The sequence below is a fragment of the Marmota monax genome, unplaced genomic scaffold (assembly GCF_021218885.2).
Source record: "Marmota monax isolate L192 unplaced genomic scaffold, Marmota_monax_Labrador192_F-V1.1 WCK01_AAM20220418_F8-fsc00145, whole genome shotgun sequence".
NCBI lineage: Eukaryota > Metazoa > Chordata > Mammalia > Rodentia > Sciuridae > Marmota > Marmota monax.
Window position 1 is genome coordinate 1,221,632 of NW_026695201.1, and position 12,921 is coordinate 1,234,552.

Consider the following 12,921-nt stretch of genomic DNA (forward strand, 5'->3'; position numbering starts at 1 on the left):
CCATCAGGAGGTCACCCTGACTGTCAGCCTGAAGATCCTTTCACTACAAGAAATGCACTGTGTAGTGCCAAAACCACACAGGCCACATGCAGGGAGCCAGCAAGGGGAGACAAACCAGAGGAAGTGTGGGAGGGGAAAGGAGGAGCCAGTGCTGGCAGGAAGTCATGACTGGCATGTGGGTTTCTCTGGGAGGGAAATTGAGGTTGGTGTTGGTGAGGTGGGAAGTCAGAGGGCTGAGTGAGATCATGTGGAGTGGGTAGCTCACATCTGAGTTCTGGGGAAATCTGGGTGTGGAAGGAGAAGTTCAGGAGTTGTGGTGGTGTGCAGGGGAACAATACCTAGCATGTTAGCAAGAACACAAGCATGCTTGTAGCCTAAGCAGCAATGATTCACGAACAGAAATTCAAAAAAAAAATGCATCCTGGATGAATTTAGGGTGGCTGGGATGCCCTGCATGGCTGAATTCTAATCAGCATATATGTTACTCATGCTGGCTTTTCCCCATGTTTTCCTGTGACCTGGGAGCACACAATTTTCTGGTTCTGGTCACTTCCCACCTATTTTGTCTTCTGACTTTTTCTACAGTGTTGTTCTTTCTCACCTCCCCCAGTGCTCAGCCTCCCCCAGGCAGCTCCCAATGGTCTCATCCTTTCCTCTCTCCTCCTCAGACCTTGTCTTTCACCCTCCACAGCTGAGAGCTCACTCAGGGGTGCAGTGGACTGGGGAGCTGCAGATCCTCAGTGGGACTCTGACCCAAGCACCAGCTGCTACCTGTATTCCTGACCAGAAGCCAGCCTACCAGAGGAAGATTAGGGAAAGGTACTTGGGGTTTTTCTTTTTCTTTTCTTTTTTTTTTTTTTTTTTGCATGATTTGTATTTTTTAAAGCCTAAGTTTTTGGAGGGAGAATGTTTTGGCATCCTAGGACATTATGTTTCATTTCGTGCTAGCTTTTTTATTTATTTTTTATTTTTTTATTTTTGGGGGGTTTTTTCTTTATTTCTTTTTATAATTTACTCCCTTCATTCTTCTATTGTTATGGTTTACATATTAGGAGCCCTCCAATTGCTCATGTATGAGACAATGAAAGAAGGGTTCAATGTGAAATCATTGAGAGCCTTAGCCCAATCAGGAAATAAATTCCCCTGATAGGGATTAACTGAGAGATGAGTGCAGGTGGGATCCTGGGGCTGTTCCTTTGGGGTATATATTTTGTCCTTGATGAGTCCAGCTCTCTCTCTTCTTCTTGGTAGCCATGTCCAGACCTGCTTTCCTCTGCCATAATGTTCTGCCTCACCTTGGGCCCTGAGATCTGGAGTTGGCCATCTATGGGCTAAGAGCTCTGAATCCCTGAGAAATACAGGTAGAAAAGGACACTTGAAGGGGAAGGGATGGAAAAACAGCAAGTCACACAGAACATCAGAGTCACAAGGGTTAATAGCTAATATTTAGTTCTCTCTAGTCATTTTAAATACAGGGACACTGAGGCCAGGGTAACTCAATGCAGGTGTCTCATTTAGGAGATCACCATGAAGCTCAGTCTGAATATCCTTTTACTGCAAGAAATTTTCTGTGAAAGAAAAAAAAAAACAGGCCCTATGTAGGGAAGGGCAAGGGAGAAAGTTGAGGAAGTGTGGGAGAGGAAAGGAGAAACCCAGTACAGGCAGGAAGGGTGACAGGAAAGTGAAGAACTGGGAGATAGGCTAGGAAGAAATGAAAGAGGGAGACCAGGCAGAGAAACACATGAGAGTTTACTTGTCAGAGCTGACCAATAAAGGCCACCTCTCCATAGACAAAGAGTGGCAATACAGGCCTGAATTTGGGGACTGTTTTGTGCCAGGCTCAGGAATCAGAGCCTGGTGGGTCCTAATGTAGGTGGTTTAAGGGAGGGTTTGGCATGAGAGAGTGGTGACACACCCTTGGGCAGAAAAGAATGTGAGCAGTGAAAGGTGAGCCTACATCAATCTTCTGTAGCTTCCTCTTGCTGAGAAGAAACAGAGTCTGGACCCTTGTTATGGGTTGAGGCATTGGTGATAGTCAGGAGGTGCCTAGTGATGTTGACTCTTGATGGCCCAATTTTGGTGAGGAGTTGAAAGTCCTATAACAGAAGCGGGTTCATGGTTTAGTTAGAAATCCTTTGAATGTGGTCTTGAGTAAGTCTAATGATGAAGGGGGAAAAGCATTAACAGAAGGTCTATGGCAAGGAGAGAGGTCAGGAAATAAAGTGCCCAATGGAGAAGGGGGTTACTTAGCTGCCATTCTTCAGCAGAGGAGAGCTGTTGTTTCAGGTGTTCAAGATCCTGTTGGAGTTGTTTATCTTGTCCTTCATTACACCAGACTGATTGACATACAAATAGCCCTCCAGACAAAGTCTTCCTTTTTCAGCAATAAGAAGATCAAGGCCCCTTTGATTCTGCAGAAGCTAATGAATGAAGCTGGGATTGTATGGTTAGAATGAGGGAGGAGGGCAAACACAAAAAAAGGGAAGCAGAGAAATCATGGTTCTGCAGTGTCCTCATGGCTCTCAGAGACTGAAGGAAGATTGGGGGTTCTGGCCTTGGAGAAATGCAGCTTGAGAGGACCTGCGGGTGTCATTGTGTAAAGGGCAGAGAAAACCATTTAAAATGGAAATTATGAACCCAATATGAGATGCTCTCAAGGTGGGACGCCAAAGGAGTTGTAAGAATGACCTGATAAGGTCCAGTCCATTTTGTAAAGAGTTGAGAGGAGGAGTGAGGACCTGTTGAAGGGTAAAAAGGTACCAGGGCACCAGGCGACACAGTGGGAGAAGGGGAAGAGGCAGAACTAGGCTTTGCCAGAACAGCATCACTGTATTGACAAAGAAAGTTCTTAATGTATGCAAGAATGGGACAGAAAAGATGAGGAAAGAGAGGTAGTTGAGAAGCAGATGGCAGTGAGCTGAGCAGGAAGGTAGGACATCCATATAGCTGAAAAGGTGAGGTGTTGATTGGCTTCTTTGGAGGGCCTGTAATCTAAGAAGAGCCAAGCCAAGGAAGAGCCAAGTCCAATCTAAAAGTCCTCCTTGCTACAGGACTGGGGATGGTAAGGGATATAAAAATGCCAGGAGATGTTGAGAGCCTTAGCTACAGACTTTGAGACATGGGAAGTATTAGACTGGAAGGGGGTGGGGAGGCTGAATAAAGAGAAGACAGGTAGGTGGAGATGGAAGGTGGGATTTTGGATTGGGAGTTCCCCATGGTGAGTTGGCATGTTGGAGTGGCTACAGTCAGTTGTTCCCATCTCTAGGCCAAACCAGAGTAGGGGGCAGAAGCTATAGAGGGTACAGGAGTGAAAAGTGGTCATCACCACAGGATTCACTGTCCCCAGGGCTGAAGCCTTGTGGGGACTGAGAGACAGGGGTCATCACCTCCTACTTCCATAGTCCCAGGCTTTGCCCAGTAGAGCGTCTTGGTTGCCTGGCCAGGGCTTGCATGAGCTCTGCTGAGGAGCTGAGAACCAAGACCAGAGATTGAACTTGTCAAAGGGAAGGGATAGATGAGAAGCCACCCATGGTCAGATGTCAGGGGCAGCACCTGTAGAGGCAATGGGTGTATGGAAGGGCAAGAAGAGTCACTTGGCCACGTGGCCTGGAAGAAGGCATAGGGAGAAGAAGCCAAAAACAAGTCCAAGTAAAAGCCCAGGGTGAATGGAAGAAGATATGTGATGATTATCCTGGGCCCTCAGATCAGGGTCCTAAAGAGCTCAAATCCCCAGAGGGGAGAGCGAGACCAATGGGAGGGCCTGGGCCTGGATACCAATGAAAGAAAGGTGGCTAGAACTAATCAACACATACCTAGGATAAGCAGAAGTCTGAGGGGCTGCTCTATGCAGAGGAAGGGAAAGCAAGGCGAATGAGTAGGTCTATGGAATCCCTTTTACTAGAGGGCTTCAATGATAGGCTGTTAGGGTACGAGTGTTTGTCAGGAGAGTGGGTATTGTGATTGGACCAGGAAATGGAAGGGGTTTTTGAGATGGATGTGAATGGGCTCATGGTGTCAGGCAATAGAAGGACTTGAAACATCCCAGACAGTAGGGTCCACCTTGGCATTGGGTAACTGAAGGAAGGCACTGGCATATGGAATGCAGTGGTTGGTCCTAAGGTAAGGTTGAGGATCAAGGGAGCAACAGGTGTGTCTAGATGGAAGCATATATGAGGGGAGAAGGAAAGTGTGGTTCCCAACTTTGTGAGGATGTCCCTTCCCATAATAGGGACAGGGAACCATGGAATGACCAAAATGGAGTGAGTAAAAACTAGAGAACCAAAGGCACAAACAAGGCTAGTTGTTTGCATGGCCGGTAAGGTTTCATAGAATGAGTACGAGGCCCCAGAACTCCTGGAGTACTGAATATATAGCCCCTGTGTCTAGGTGGAAGGAGAGAGGCCTACCTGAAAGACACTGAGTTACCTTGGGTTCCCGCGAATTGAGGATAATGGTCTGGTGGTGGGAACCTGGGCCTCATCTGTCCTCTGTAGCCAGTCCCATGAGTTTGAAAGGGGAACCAGAAAGGCTGGATGGCCGGGGCCTGCTGTGTGCTCAGGGACAGTCAGCAACCCAGTGTTCCTTCTGATGGCATTTAGGACAAGGGCCCTAGAGGCTTGGGACATGAAAGAGCCCAGTGACCCATCTGACCACACCTCTAACAGGGTTAGGGTGGTCCTGAGGGAACCTTTTAAGGCCCAGTGGAACTAGGCACAGATGCTGAGGCTGTATTAATGGCTTGAGCAAGCATGTGATATTTCTGCTTCTGGGCCTTCTCATCTCTCTGGTTATACATCTTAAAAGTTGCTTTCAGAACTTCAGCTTAGGGAGTTATGGAACCCCTCTCAAGTTGCCCTAGTTTGGCCTTAATATTGGGGAAACTCTTGGAGAAAAAGTAGGTCTCCCATCTGGAGTCTCACGGTCCAGATTAGTGTACTGTAATAAAGTCTTGGTCAGGTGATCTAAAAGTGCTGAAGGGTTTTACTTCATAAGCATAATTTCTAGCTTGCTCCCAAACCCGCCTGTACTTCTCACTCAGGAGGGTGTTAGACAAGATAGGACACAAGCAGGTTTTCCATCTGTGAAAGATCTGACAAAGAGAAAGGCACATGAACCTGGATTACACCATCTCCTCCAGCCACCTTGCATAGAGGACTCAGAGATGCAGGTTGGGCAGTGGCACCCCATGAGCATGTGATGCAGCAGAAGGAGAGAAGGGTGAAGGGACTGAGGGGACAATTGCTGACGAGGCTTCATTAGAGAGAGAGGGGAGGTTAGAGCTAAGCAGACTTGTGTGGGAGAGCAAGAGTTGCAGAGAGAGGGCTTAGAGAGAGGAGAAAGCCTGAATGTATGATCGCTTTCCATTTTCCCAAACACTCACAATAGTTAAAAAGATCCAGAATAATATTGAGATCTAGAGTGCAGTTAAGCTGCCATTTAGAGTTGTTATCCAAATATTGAGGCCAAATCTGATTGCACAAATGAATAAGTTTGGGGGAGCTTAATTCTGGGGTGAGAAAGAGAGTCCCTAGGATAGCCAGGAGGCAGCCTGAGAGACTATGGAAAGGAATGGATGAGGACCCGTGCTTGGTGAGATGTAACCCAAGGCTGAGAGGTCTCACCAGGAACAACTCCCAGTCACCCTTGGTGTTTTTTTCTCAAAACCCAGGACCCAAATGAAGGAACACCTGTAGACCTGGTCAACAGTAGGGATCATCCATAGCTGTGAAAACATGGCTGGGGATCCCCCCAACCACACTGTAACCCTGGGAGTGCCAGACAATCAATAGTCACTTCCTGGGACCTACAAGTCATTTAAGTTGATCAGAGACAGGGGTCTTACCTGAAATGTCTGGTTGTGGGTGCAGAGAGGGCATTGGGAAGAATGGAGGGCCTGGTTTTACAATGGTGTTTGGATCAGTGCCTAGGGATGCTCTGTGACCCTCAAAGAGGGGAGCGAGCACACTGAGGAACCTGATCCTGGATTTTGGCAACAATGAAAGGAAAGTGAGGAACCAGGAGACAAGGGAGCGAGAAATGAATGACGGAGACCAGGCAGAGATACACAGGAGAGTTTATTTGTCAGAGCTGACAAATGAAGGCCCTCATTCCATAACAAAGTGAGGCAATACAGGCTTGGCGTTCAAGACTTTTATGGGGGAGGTTCAGGGGTTAGAGCCAGGTAGGTTCTAATGTGGGCTGTTAAGGGTAGGGTTTGTATGAGGGAGTGGTGAGCTTTTCCTGGAAAGGCTCTTGGGTGGGAAAATGGCGGCTATCGCATAAGATGGCTGCCCAGATGCTAACAATGACCGTACAAAGGGTATGCCAGGCAGGGGGTTTCTCAGGAGGGAAGCTGAGGTTTGTGTTGGTGAGGTGGGAGCAGACAGATGGTAAAGTGAAATTGTGTGGGGAGGGGAGTTCACATCTGGGTCTGAGAAAAACTGTGTGTGGGGGGAGGGATAAAATCAGGAGGTTTTGTGGCATGGAGGGGAGAAACAATGAGGCATTTTAGGAAGAGCATAAGCATGCTTGTTTCCTAAGCAACGATGATTCAAGAAGAAGAATCCTGAGGAAAGGGCTTGTGACAAAGGAAAAATCCTGGATACCTCTGAGACCAGTGAAAGACCCTGCCTTGTTGAGTTCTATTTGGCATGTGTCCCAATCACCTGGATTTTCCTCATTTTCCTGTGACCAGGGAGCACACCACTCTCAGTGATCTCTATAACATCTCCTCTGTCAAAGGTGTTCTCTTTCATTTTGGTCCTGGTCACTTCCCGCCTATTTTGTCTCCTGACTTTCTCCAACAATGCTGCTCTTTCTCAGCTCCCCCAGCTCTCAGCATCCCCCAGGCAGCTCCCAATGGTCTCCATCCTTTCCTCTCTCCTCCTCAGACCTTGTCTTTCCCCCTCCACAGCTGAGAGCTCACTGAGGGGTGCAGTGGACTGGGGAGCTGCAGATCCTCAGTGGGACTCTGACCCAAGGACCAGCTGCTACCTGATTCCTCACCAGGAGCCACTCTGCCAGGGGAAAGTAGAGGGGAAGAAACCTTGAATTCTTGTTCCACTCCCTTTATGCTTCCCTTGTTATGGTTTAGGTATGAGGTGTCCCCCAAATGCTCATGTGTGAGACAGTGCAAGAAGGTTTGGAGGTGAAATGACTGGGTCATGAGAGCCTTTACCCAAACAGTGCATAAATCACCAGACAGAGAGTAACTGAGTGTAACTGTGGGCTGGTAGGTGTGGCTGGGGAGGTGGGTTCCTGGGGGCATGACTTTGGGGTATATATTTTGTCCTTGATGAGTGGAGCACTCTCTCTCTCTCTCTCTCTCTCTCTCTCTCTCTCTCTCTCTCTCTCTCTCTCTCTCCTTCTTGGTGGCCATGTCTAGACCTGCTTTCCTCAGCCACGCTCTTCTGCCATGATGTCCTGCCTCACCATGGGACCTGAGGAGTGAATTTGGCCATCTATGGACTAAGAGCTCTGAAACAGAGATCCAAAATAAACTTTTTCTCCTTAAAATTGTTTTTTTCAGGTCCTTTGGTCACAGAAGCAAAATGTCACTAACCTCTTCCTCCTTCTCCTGCTTCTGTTATATCCTTTGTTTCTCTTATCAGTTCACTACATTTTGGTTCCAGAACCTCATTCTTTATTTAGTTAATTTTCTTCCCTCTCTTTTCTACTCTAAACCACCTGTCTTCTCCTTGCTTTCCTCACTTTACACTCAAGTACAGAAGTCATATATTTTTTATGATCCAGGGAAAAATGAAAATGTGGAGACTTTTCCTATTCATTCTGGCTGCTATCACAGCATGCTGGGTGGTTTATAACCATTAGAAAATTATTATTCTGGAGTCTGGACAGTTCACAATCAAGGTAGATTTTGTTTGTAAAGGGTCCTTCATTTTGGTTCATCAAATGCTCCTTCAGAATATTTTTTCCATTGTGGAAGGGTAATTTGGTCTCTCTGGGGGTCCTTATTATAAAGTAGTAATCTCATTTCTGAGGTTGAAACTGCATAACCTAATCGCCTCTCAAAGGCCCACCTCCTAATACCATAACATGGGTGGTTAGGATTCCAATATATGAATTTGGGGAAAACATAAAGATTCAGATCATAGCAGGTTTGTGCTCAAAAGGTAGGGGTGGGAGTGCTCTTAAAAGTACTAACATACAAAACTTCTTTATTTCTATGGAAGGTTATATCTCTGTGTTTTTATTTAGTTTCCCAATGTTGCATCCCTTGGGCACAGAGATACTCTCAGGATGGTTGGAGGAACTCTTACCACCTGGGGGCTCCACTCCATGATGTTAGACAAGCTACCCATTGGCTGCCTGGTTCCTGTTGCCCTAGCTATTCTAATTGCCTGTGCTGGACTGAAGGATGAAGTTAATCTCCCTTTTCCCAATGGTCACCCCAACACTTTGCACATGGGTAATCACTGAGAAATTGGAATCAAATTACATGGAGATGCATGTGATAGTTGGAACAAGAGTGGGCAAGTGGCTCACCCTAACCGGCTACAAAACAATTTGGTGCAGACATTGGATGGGACAGCTGCACCTAAGTTCTGCCCACACACAGGTGTATGTCCCCTTCTTCAATTGTGCCTGCAAGGCATAAATTAGTGCAGAGATTGATGAAAGAAGGGGCCTTCAATGAAACATGGTCAGTGCAGTGGTGGCAGGATGGAGGTGGATAGAAAGACTCTGGAGTTGCCAAGGTCTGAGATAGTGGGGAGCAGGTGGAGGAGTGCTGAGCATGCAGGTGAGGTTGTGGGAGGAAGAACCTTTCATAAGCTGGGGAGGCAACTATGAGTCCCAAGCAAGGTTCATTGAAACCCATATTAAAAAAAATTACTATAAAATTCAAGGTGGTGATCACAGAGAATTAAATGTGTTACTACATTGGCTGAATGTCCCATAGAATCAGCCTTGGATACATGATCCACAGACTCAGTAGGTGATACTATTTCAGAGGACAATCTTAGGGGCTTCTGAAAAATGAAATAAAGAACCGTTATGTCAGAGATATGAATGAGGTGGAGTGGGGGATGGGGCAGTGAAGAGGACACATGGGGAATAATTCAAAGTTGTTACAATAAGAGAAACACTTAAGATTCTGGATTCTATACCCAGCAATGAAAGAAGTGTTCCTAGTGGTAAGGGACTTTTCAGAGCCACATGAGACTTGTTCCATAGCAGTTGAACTAGGGGAAGATGACCAGGATGGAAGTTTGTAACAATGAGAGAAGTTGGAAGACTAGGCAGAGAGTCAGAATTGCTGGGGAAATGGGAAACTGAGTAGGTGCTCAGGGTTTTGGGAGGGAGCAGATTGTCTTTGTTTCAGGCAGGAGAGGTTTGTATTTTGGTTGAATAAGGAAGTCAGAATAGGCATCAGTGGGGATAGGTTTATTTAGAACAGAAATCAAAGGACGACTTCTCTGAGAGAAAGAAGTAGCATCTGCAAGGGCCATGCTGTTCCTGCTACTCCCCTTTCTCGCCGCTCTCTTCCCAGGAAGTGACAGTGATGTTGGTAAGAACTGGGGCAACTGACAAAATGGGTGTGTGTGTGTGTGTGTGTGTGTGTGTGTGTTGATGGTAGTTTCCCCTGCACGCACCTGAAGAGAACGAGTGCCAAGCTGGCCCCATTCTGTGTGTCCTTACTCAAGCCCTCTGTGCTCTCATGGAGATTTTTGATAGAGCATGGGACCCTGGGGGCCAGCAGATGTCAGCTAAGGTAATGGTGGCTCTCCACTTTTCCAGATTCCAAGTCTTCCCACTCTGATACCTACTTTCCCAAGTCTCTCCCTCCCAATGTTTCATTTCTCCCTATTCTATCCATTTTTTTTTTTTTTTTTGCCACAGGGTTTGAAGAGACTGTCTCCTTTTATCTCATGCAGATGTTATCCTTTCACAACCATTCCTGGATACATCTGGGCTCAGGCTGGTTGGGAGAGCTGCAGACTCACAGCTGGAACAGCAGCTCAGGTACCATCATTTTCCTGTATCCCTGGTCCAGGGGCAACATCAGTAATAAGGATTGGATGGATCTGGAAAGGTTGTACCAGTCATACTTTATTGAACATCAAGGATTTTACCTTTCTCAATTAATGTTTAAAGGTGAGTTTAATTTCCTTGCTGGGGAGAATAAAGGGATGAGGGGTGGGTGTCTCAGTGACCTTTCATTCCTCAGGGAAACAGCCTACTCAACTCTGAAACTTATTCTACTCTCTTCAGCATAAAACTGCAATCACACCCTGGGCACGTGTGATAAATAGAGCCAGATTCTTCAAAAACTTCAGTTTTATTTTATTTTATTTTTGTCACTGTGACCTGGTCTCTGATTGCCTGCAGGGCTGTGTTTCATTATCTCCCCTCAGAGGCATCCTGTGGCCACCCTTTTCCCCAGTCATCAATCAGGTGTCTTCAGCTTCCTCAGTCTTTGGCTGACTCCTTTAAGTGTGATCTTCTCTCCCATTTAATCTCTTCAGTCATCCCTGTGTGAACTGTCCTAGTGACTATGGATACATTCCCCCAGGTTAGTTAGAGTCTCTGCTCTCTCACATTAAGTCCTTCAACCCTCACACCATCACTATCACCTTTGAACAATTATCTCCCTTCCTCATCATCTATTGCCGCAGTCTGGCTGGGCACAATTCATGAGCCACTTATCAAGCAGAAACAAACTTTATTTTTAGAACACACATGCCACACCACACGAGATCTTCAGGAATTCCCTCAGGCCCAACTGCCATCACCGGCTTCCCACAAGCCTCTCAACCCCCCCACTCCTCCTGCTCTTGAGGCCGATTGGCTGGGTCATGTGGGCAGAGCCAAAAGAGTCCCCCAATGAGCAGCTCCGTGGTCTGAAAGGGTGGGGAAACAGCTCAATGAGCATCACTGCAGAGGAGCCAATCAGCTGGCAGCTGGAAGTTTGCTGGGGCCCCTTTGGCTGTGGCTCTCAACAATCTATTCCTCCACCTCCAGCTCCTACCAGTTCCCCCTTCTGTGAACCTCTGGTCAAACCACAGTTGGGTCCTTTCTCTTAAACTCCAAGCACTTCCTTTTGCTTTTATTGTCTTTTGGTCTCATCTCATACCATTTTCTCCTTTTTTTTCTTTTCTCCTCTAATTCATTACTCTTCTTCCCCAGATCCCTTTGATATACAGATGGCAGAAGGCTGTGAGCTGCACTCTGGGAAGGGCTTCCTAGGCTTGAAGCATGTAGCTATCCAAGGACATGAATTCATGAGCTTCCAGAATAAAACATGGTCACCATCTCCCAAGGGTGGAATAAAGGACCAGAAAGCCTGCAATATACTCAATCTGAACCAAGTCCTTACACATATGGCACATAGGCTCCTCAGTGACACCTGCCTGCATTTCACCTTGGGTATTCTTGATGCAGGGAAGGCTCATCTCCAAAGACAAGGTCAGTCTTGTAGCCCATCTCAAGGAACTTTTTCTATTTTAAAGTCAAATTCAGAATAAAAAGAGGATGCCGAGTGACATTTCCAGAAGGGAGAAGTATATATCCATGTAGTGTCATGTAGAGTTCTGAACCTCTCAGCGTATGTTAGAGTCTGTGTCTGTATGTGTTTTCCGTCCTTTGCAGTGAAGCCTGAGGCCTGGCTGTCCTGTGGCCCCAGCCCTGGGCCTGGCCATCTGCTGCTGGTGTGCCACGTGTCTGGCTTCTACCCAAAGCCCGTGTGGGTGATGTGGATGCGAGGGGAGCAGGAGCAGCAGGGCACTCAGAGAGGTGACATCCTGCCCAATGCAGATGGGACGTGGTATCTCAGAGCAACCCTGGATGTGGCAGCTGGGGAGGCGGCTGGCCTGGCCTGCAGGGTGAAGCACAGCAGCCTAGGAGGGCAGGACCTCATCCTCTACTGGGGTGAGAAAGGGCTGGGGCCCAACTGGAAATGGGTGGCTTTCTTCTAGCAGAGCATGAAGGCCAGGTAAAAAATTGAAATTTACAAATTCCCAATCAAAAAAGAAAAAAATATATGTAATTCAAAGAATGAAAGAATTTAAAATAAAGGATCTGTAGATTAAATTTGAAACAACATCCTGGTGTCCACTTGAATCTGCAGCACCTCAGAGTGCCCTGGGCTGGATCCTCTTTGCCGTGATAGTGGCCCTGGCTCTTCTGACAGATCTTGGATTTTGGTTTAGGAAACATTGGTGAGTTCTTTGTATCCATCTATTCTGTTCATCCCTCCTTCCCTATGTTCTTCCCTTCTTTTTTTGACTTTTTCTTCTCCTCTCAACCTCATTTCTATTTTCTCCTCCATTTTCACCTCCACCTTATGAAGGTCTGTTATTTTTTTATTCACTTAGGACCCACTGTGAAGCTCCCTGCAGTTCTGGCCCTCTTAAGTGAGGACCCAGCTACCCAGGTGCTCAGTGTACCCAAGAAAACTGCATGGTGATGACATCACTTCAACTCTCCTTGTTAAAACTTTGCCATTCATTTCTGCCCCATGATCATTTACCCAATATATGCTCAATGTAATCTTACAGGATTTGTTGTTCTGACCTGGCTTCTGTGGCTTCAACTCTGAATAGAACAGGATGTTAGCAGTGTCAGCCTGCTAGATAAAATGGATAGATAAATTAGATAAAATGGATTGTCAGATGCATTTCAGATGCCACATCCTCCAGGGGTCCTTCCTTGATCCACAGTGGGAAGCCATCTCTCCTCCATCTGTGCATCCCCAGATTTCAACTGTGCCCCTCACTGCCTAGCATCTGTGGCAGGTGTGTAGGTTCATTCCTTCTTTTAAGCTTTTAAAGTTTAGAGCAAACCACATGCTTTTTGAGTATCTGAATCCCTTGTGAAATGTCTGGCCTTAATATAACATGTTTTCAATAAAACCTATATTGAATTATATAGGCTTGTAGGTTTTGTTGTTGTTGTTTGTTT

The 12,921-nt window shown here is 46.6% G+C and overlaps 1 protein-coding gene across 1 annotated transcript; it reads left to right on the forward strand.

Annotated features, from left to right (window-relative positions):
- Positions 1-673: 673 nt before the first annotated feature.
- Positions 674-12,183, forward strand: LOC124082552 (T-cell surface glycoprotein CD1a-like). The gene is made up of 5 exons (XM_058574133.1): positions 674-819; positions 9,897-10,116; positions 11,149-11,427; positions 11,611-11,889; positions 12,089-12,183. Exons 2-5 carry the CDS (start codon positions 9,897-9,899, stop codon positions 12,181-12,183), a joined length of 873 nt encoding a protein of 290 aa, XP_058430116.1. The 5' UTR covers positions 674-819.
- The last annotated feature ends 738 nt before the right edge of the window (positions 12,184-12,921 follow it).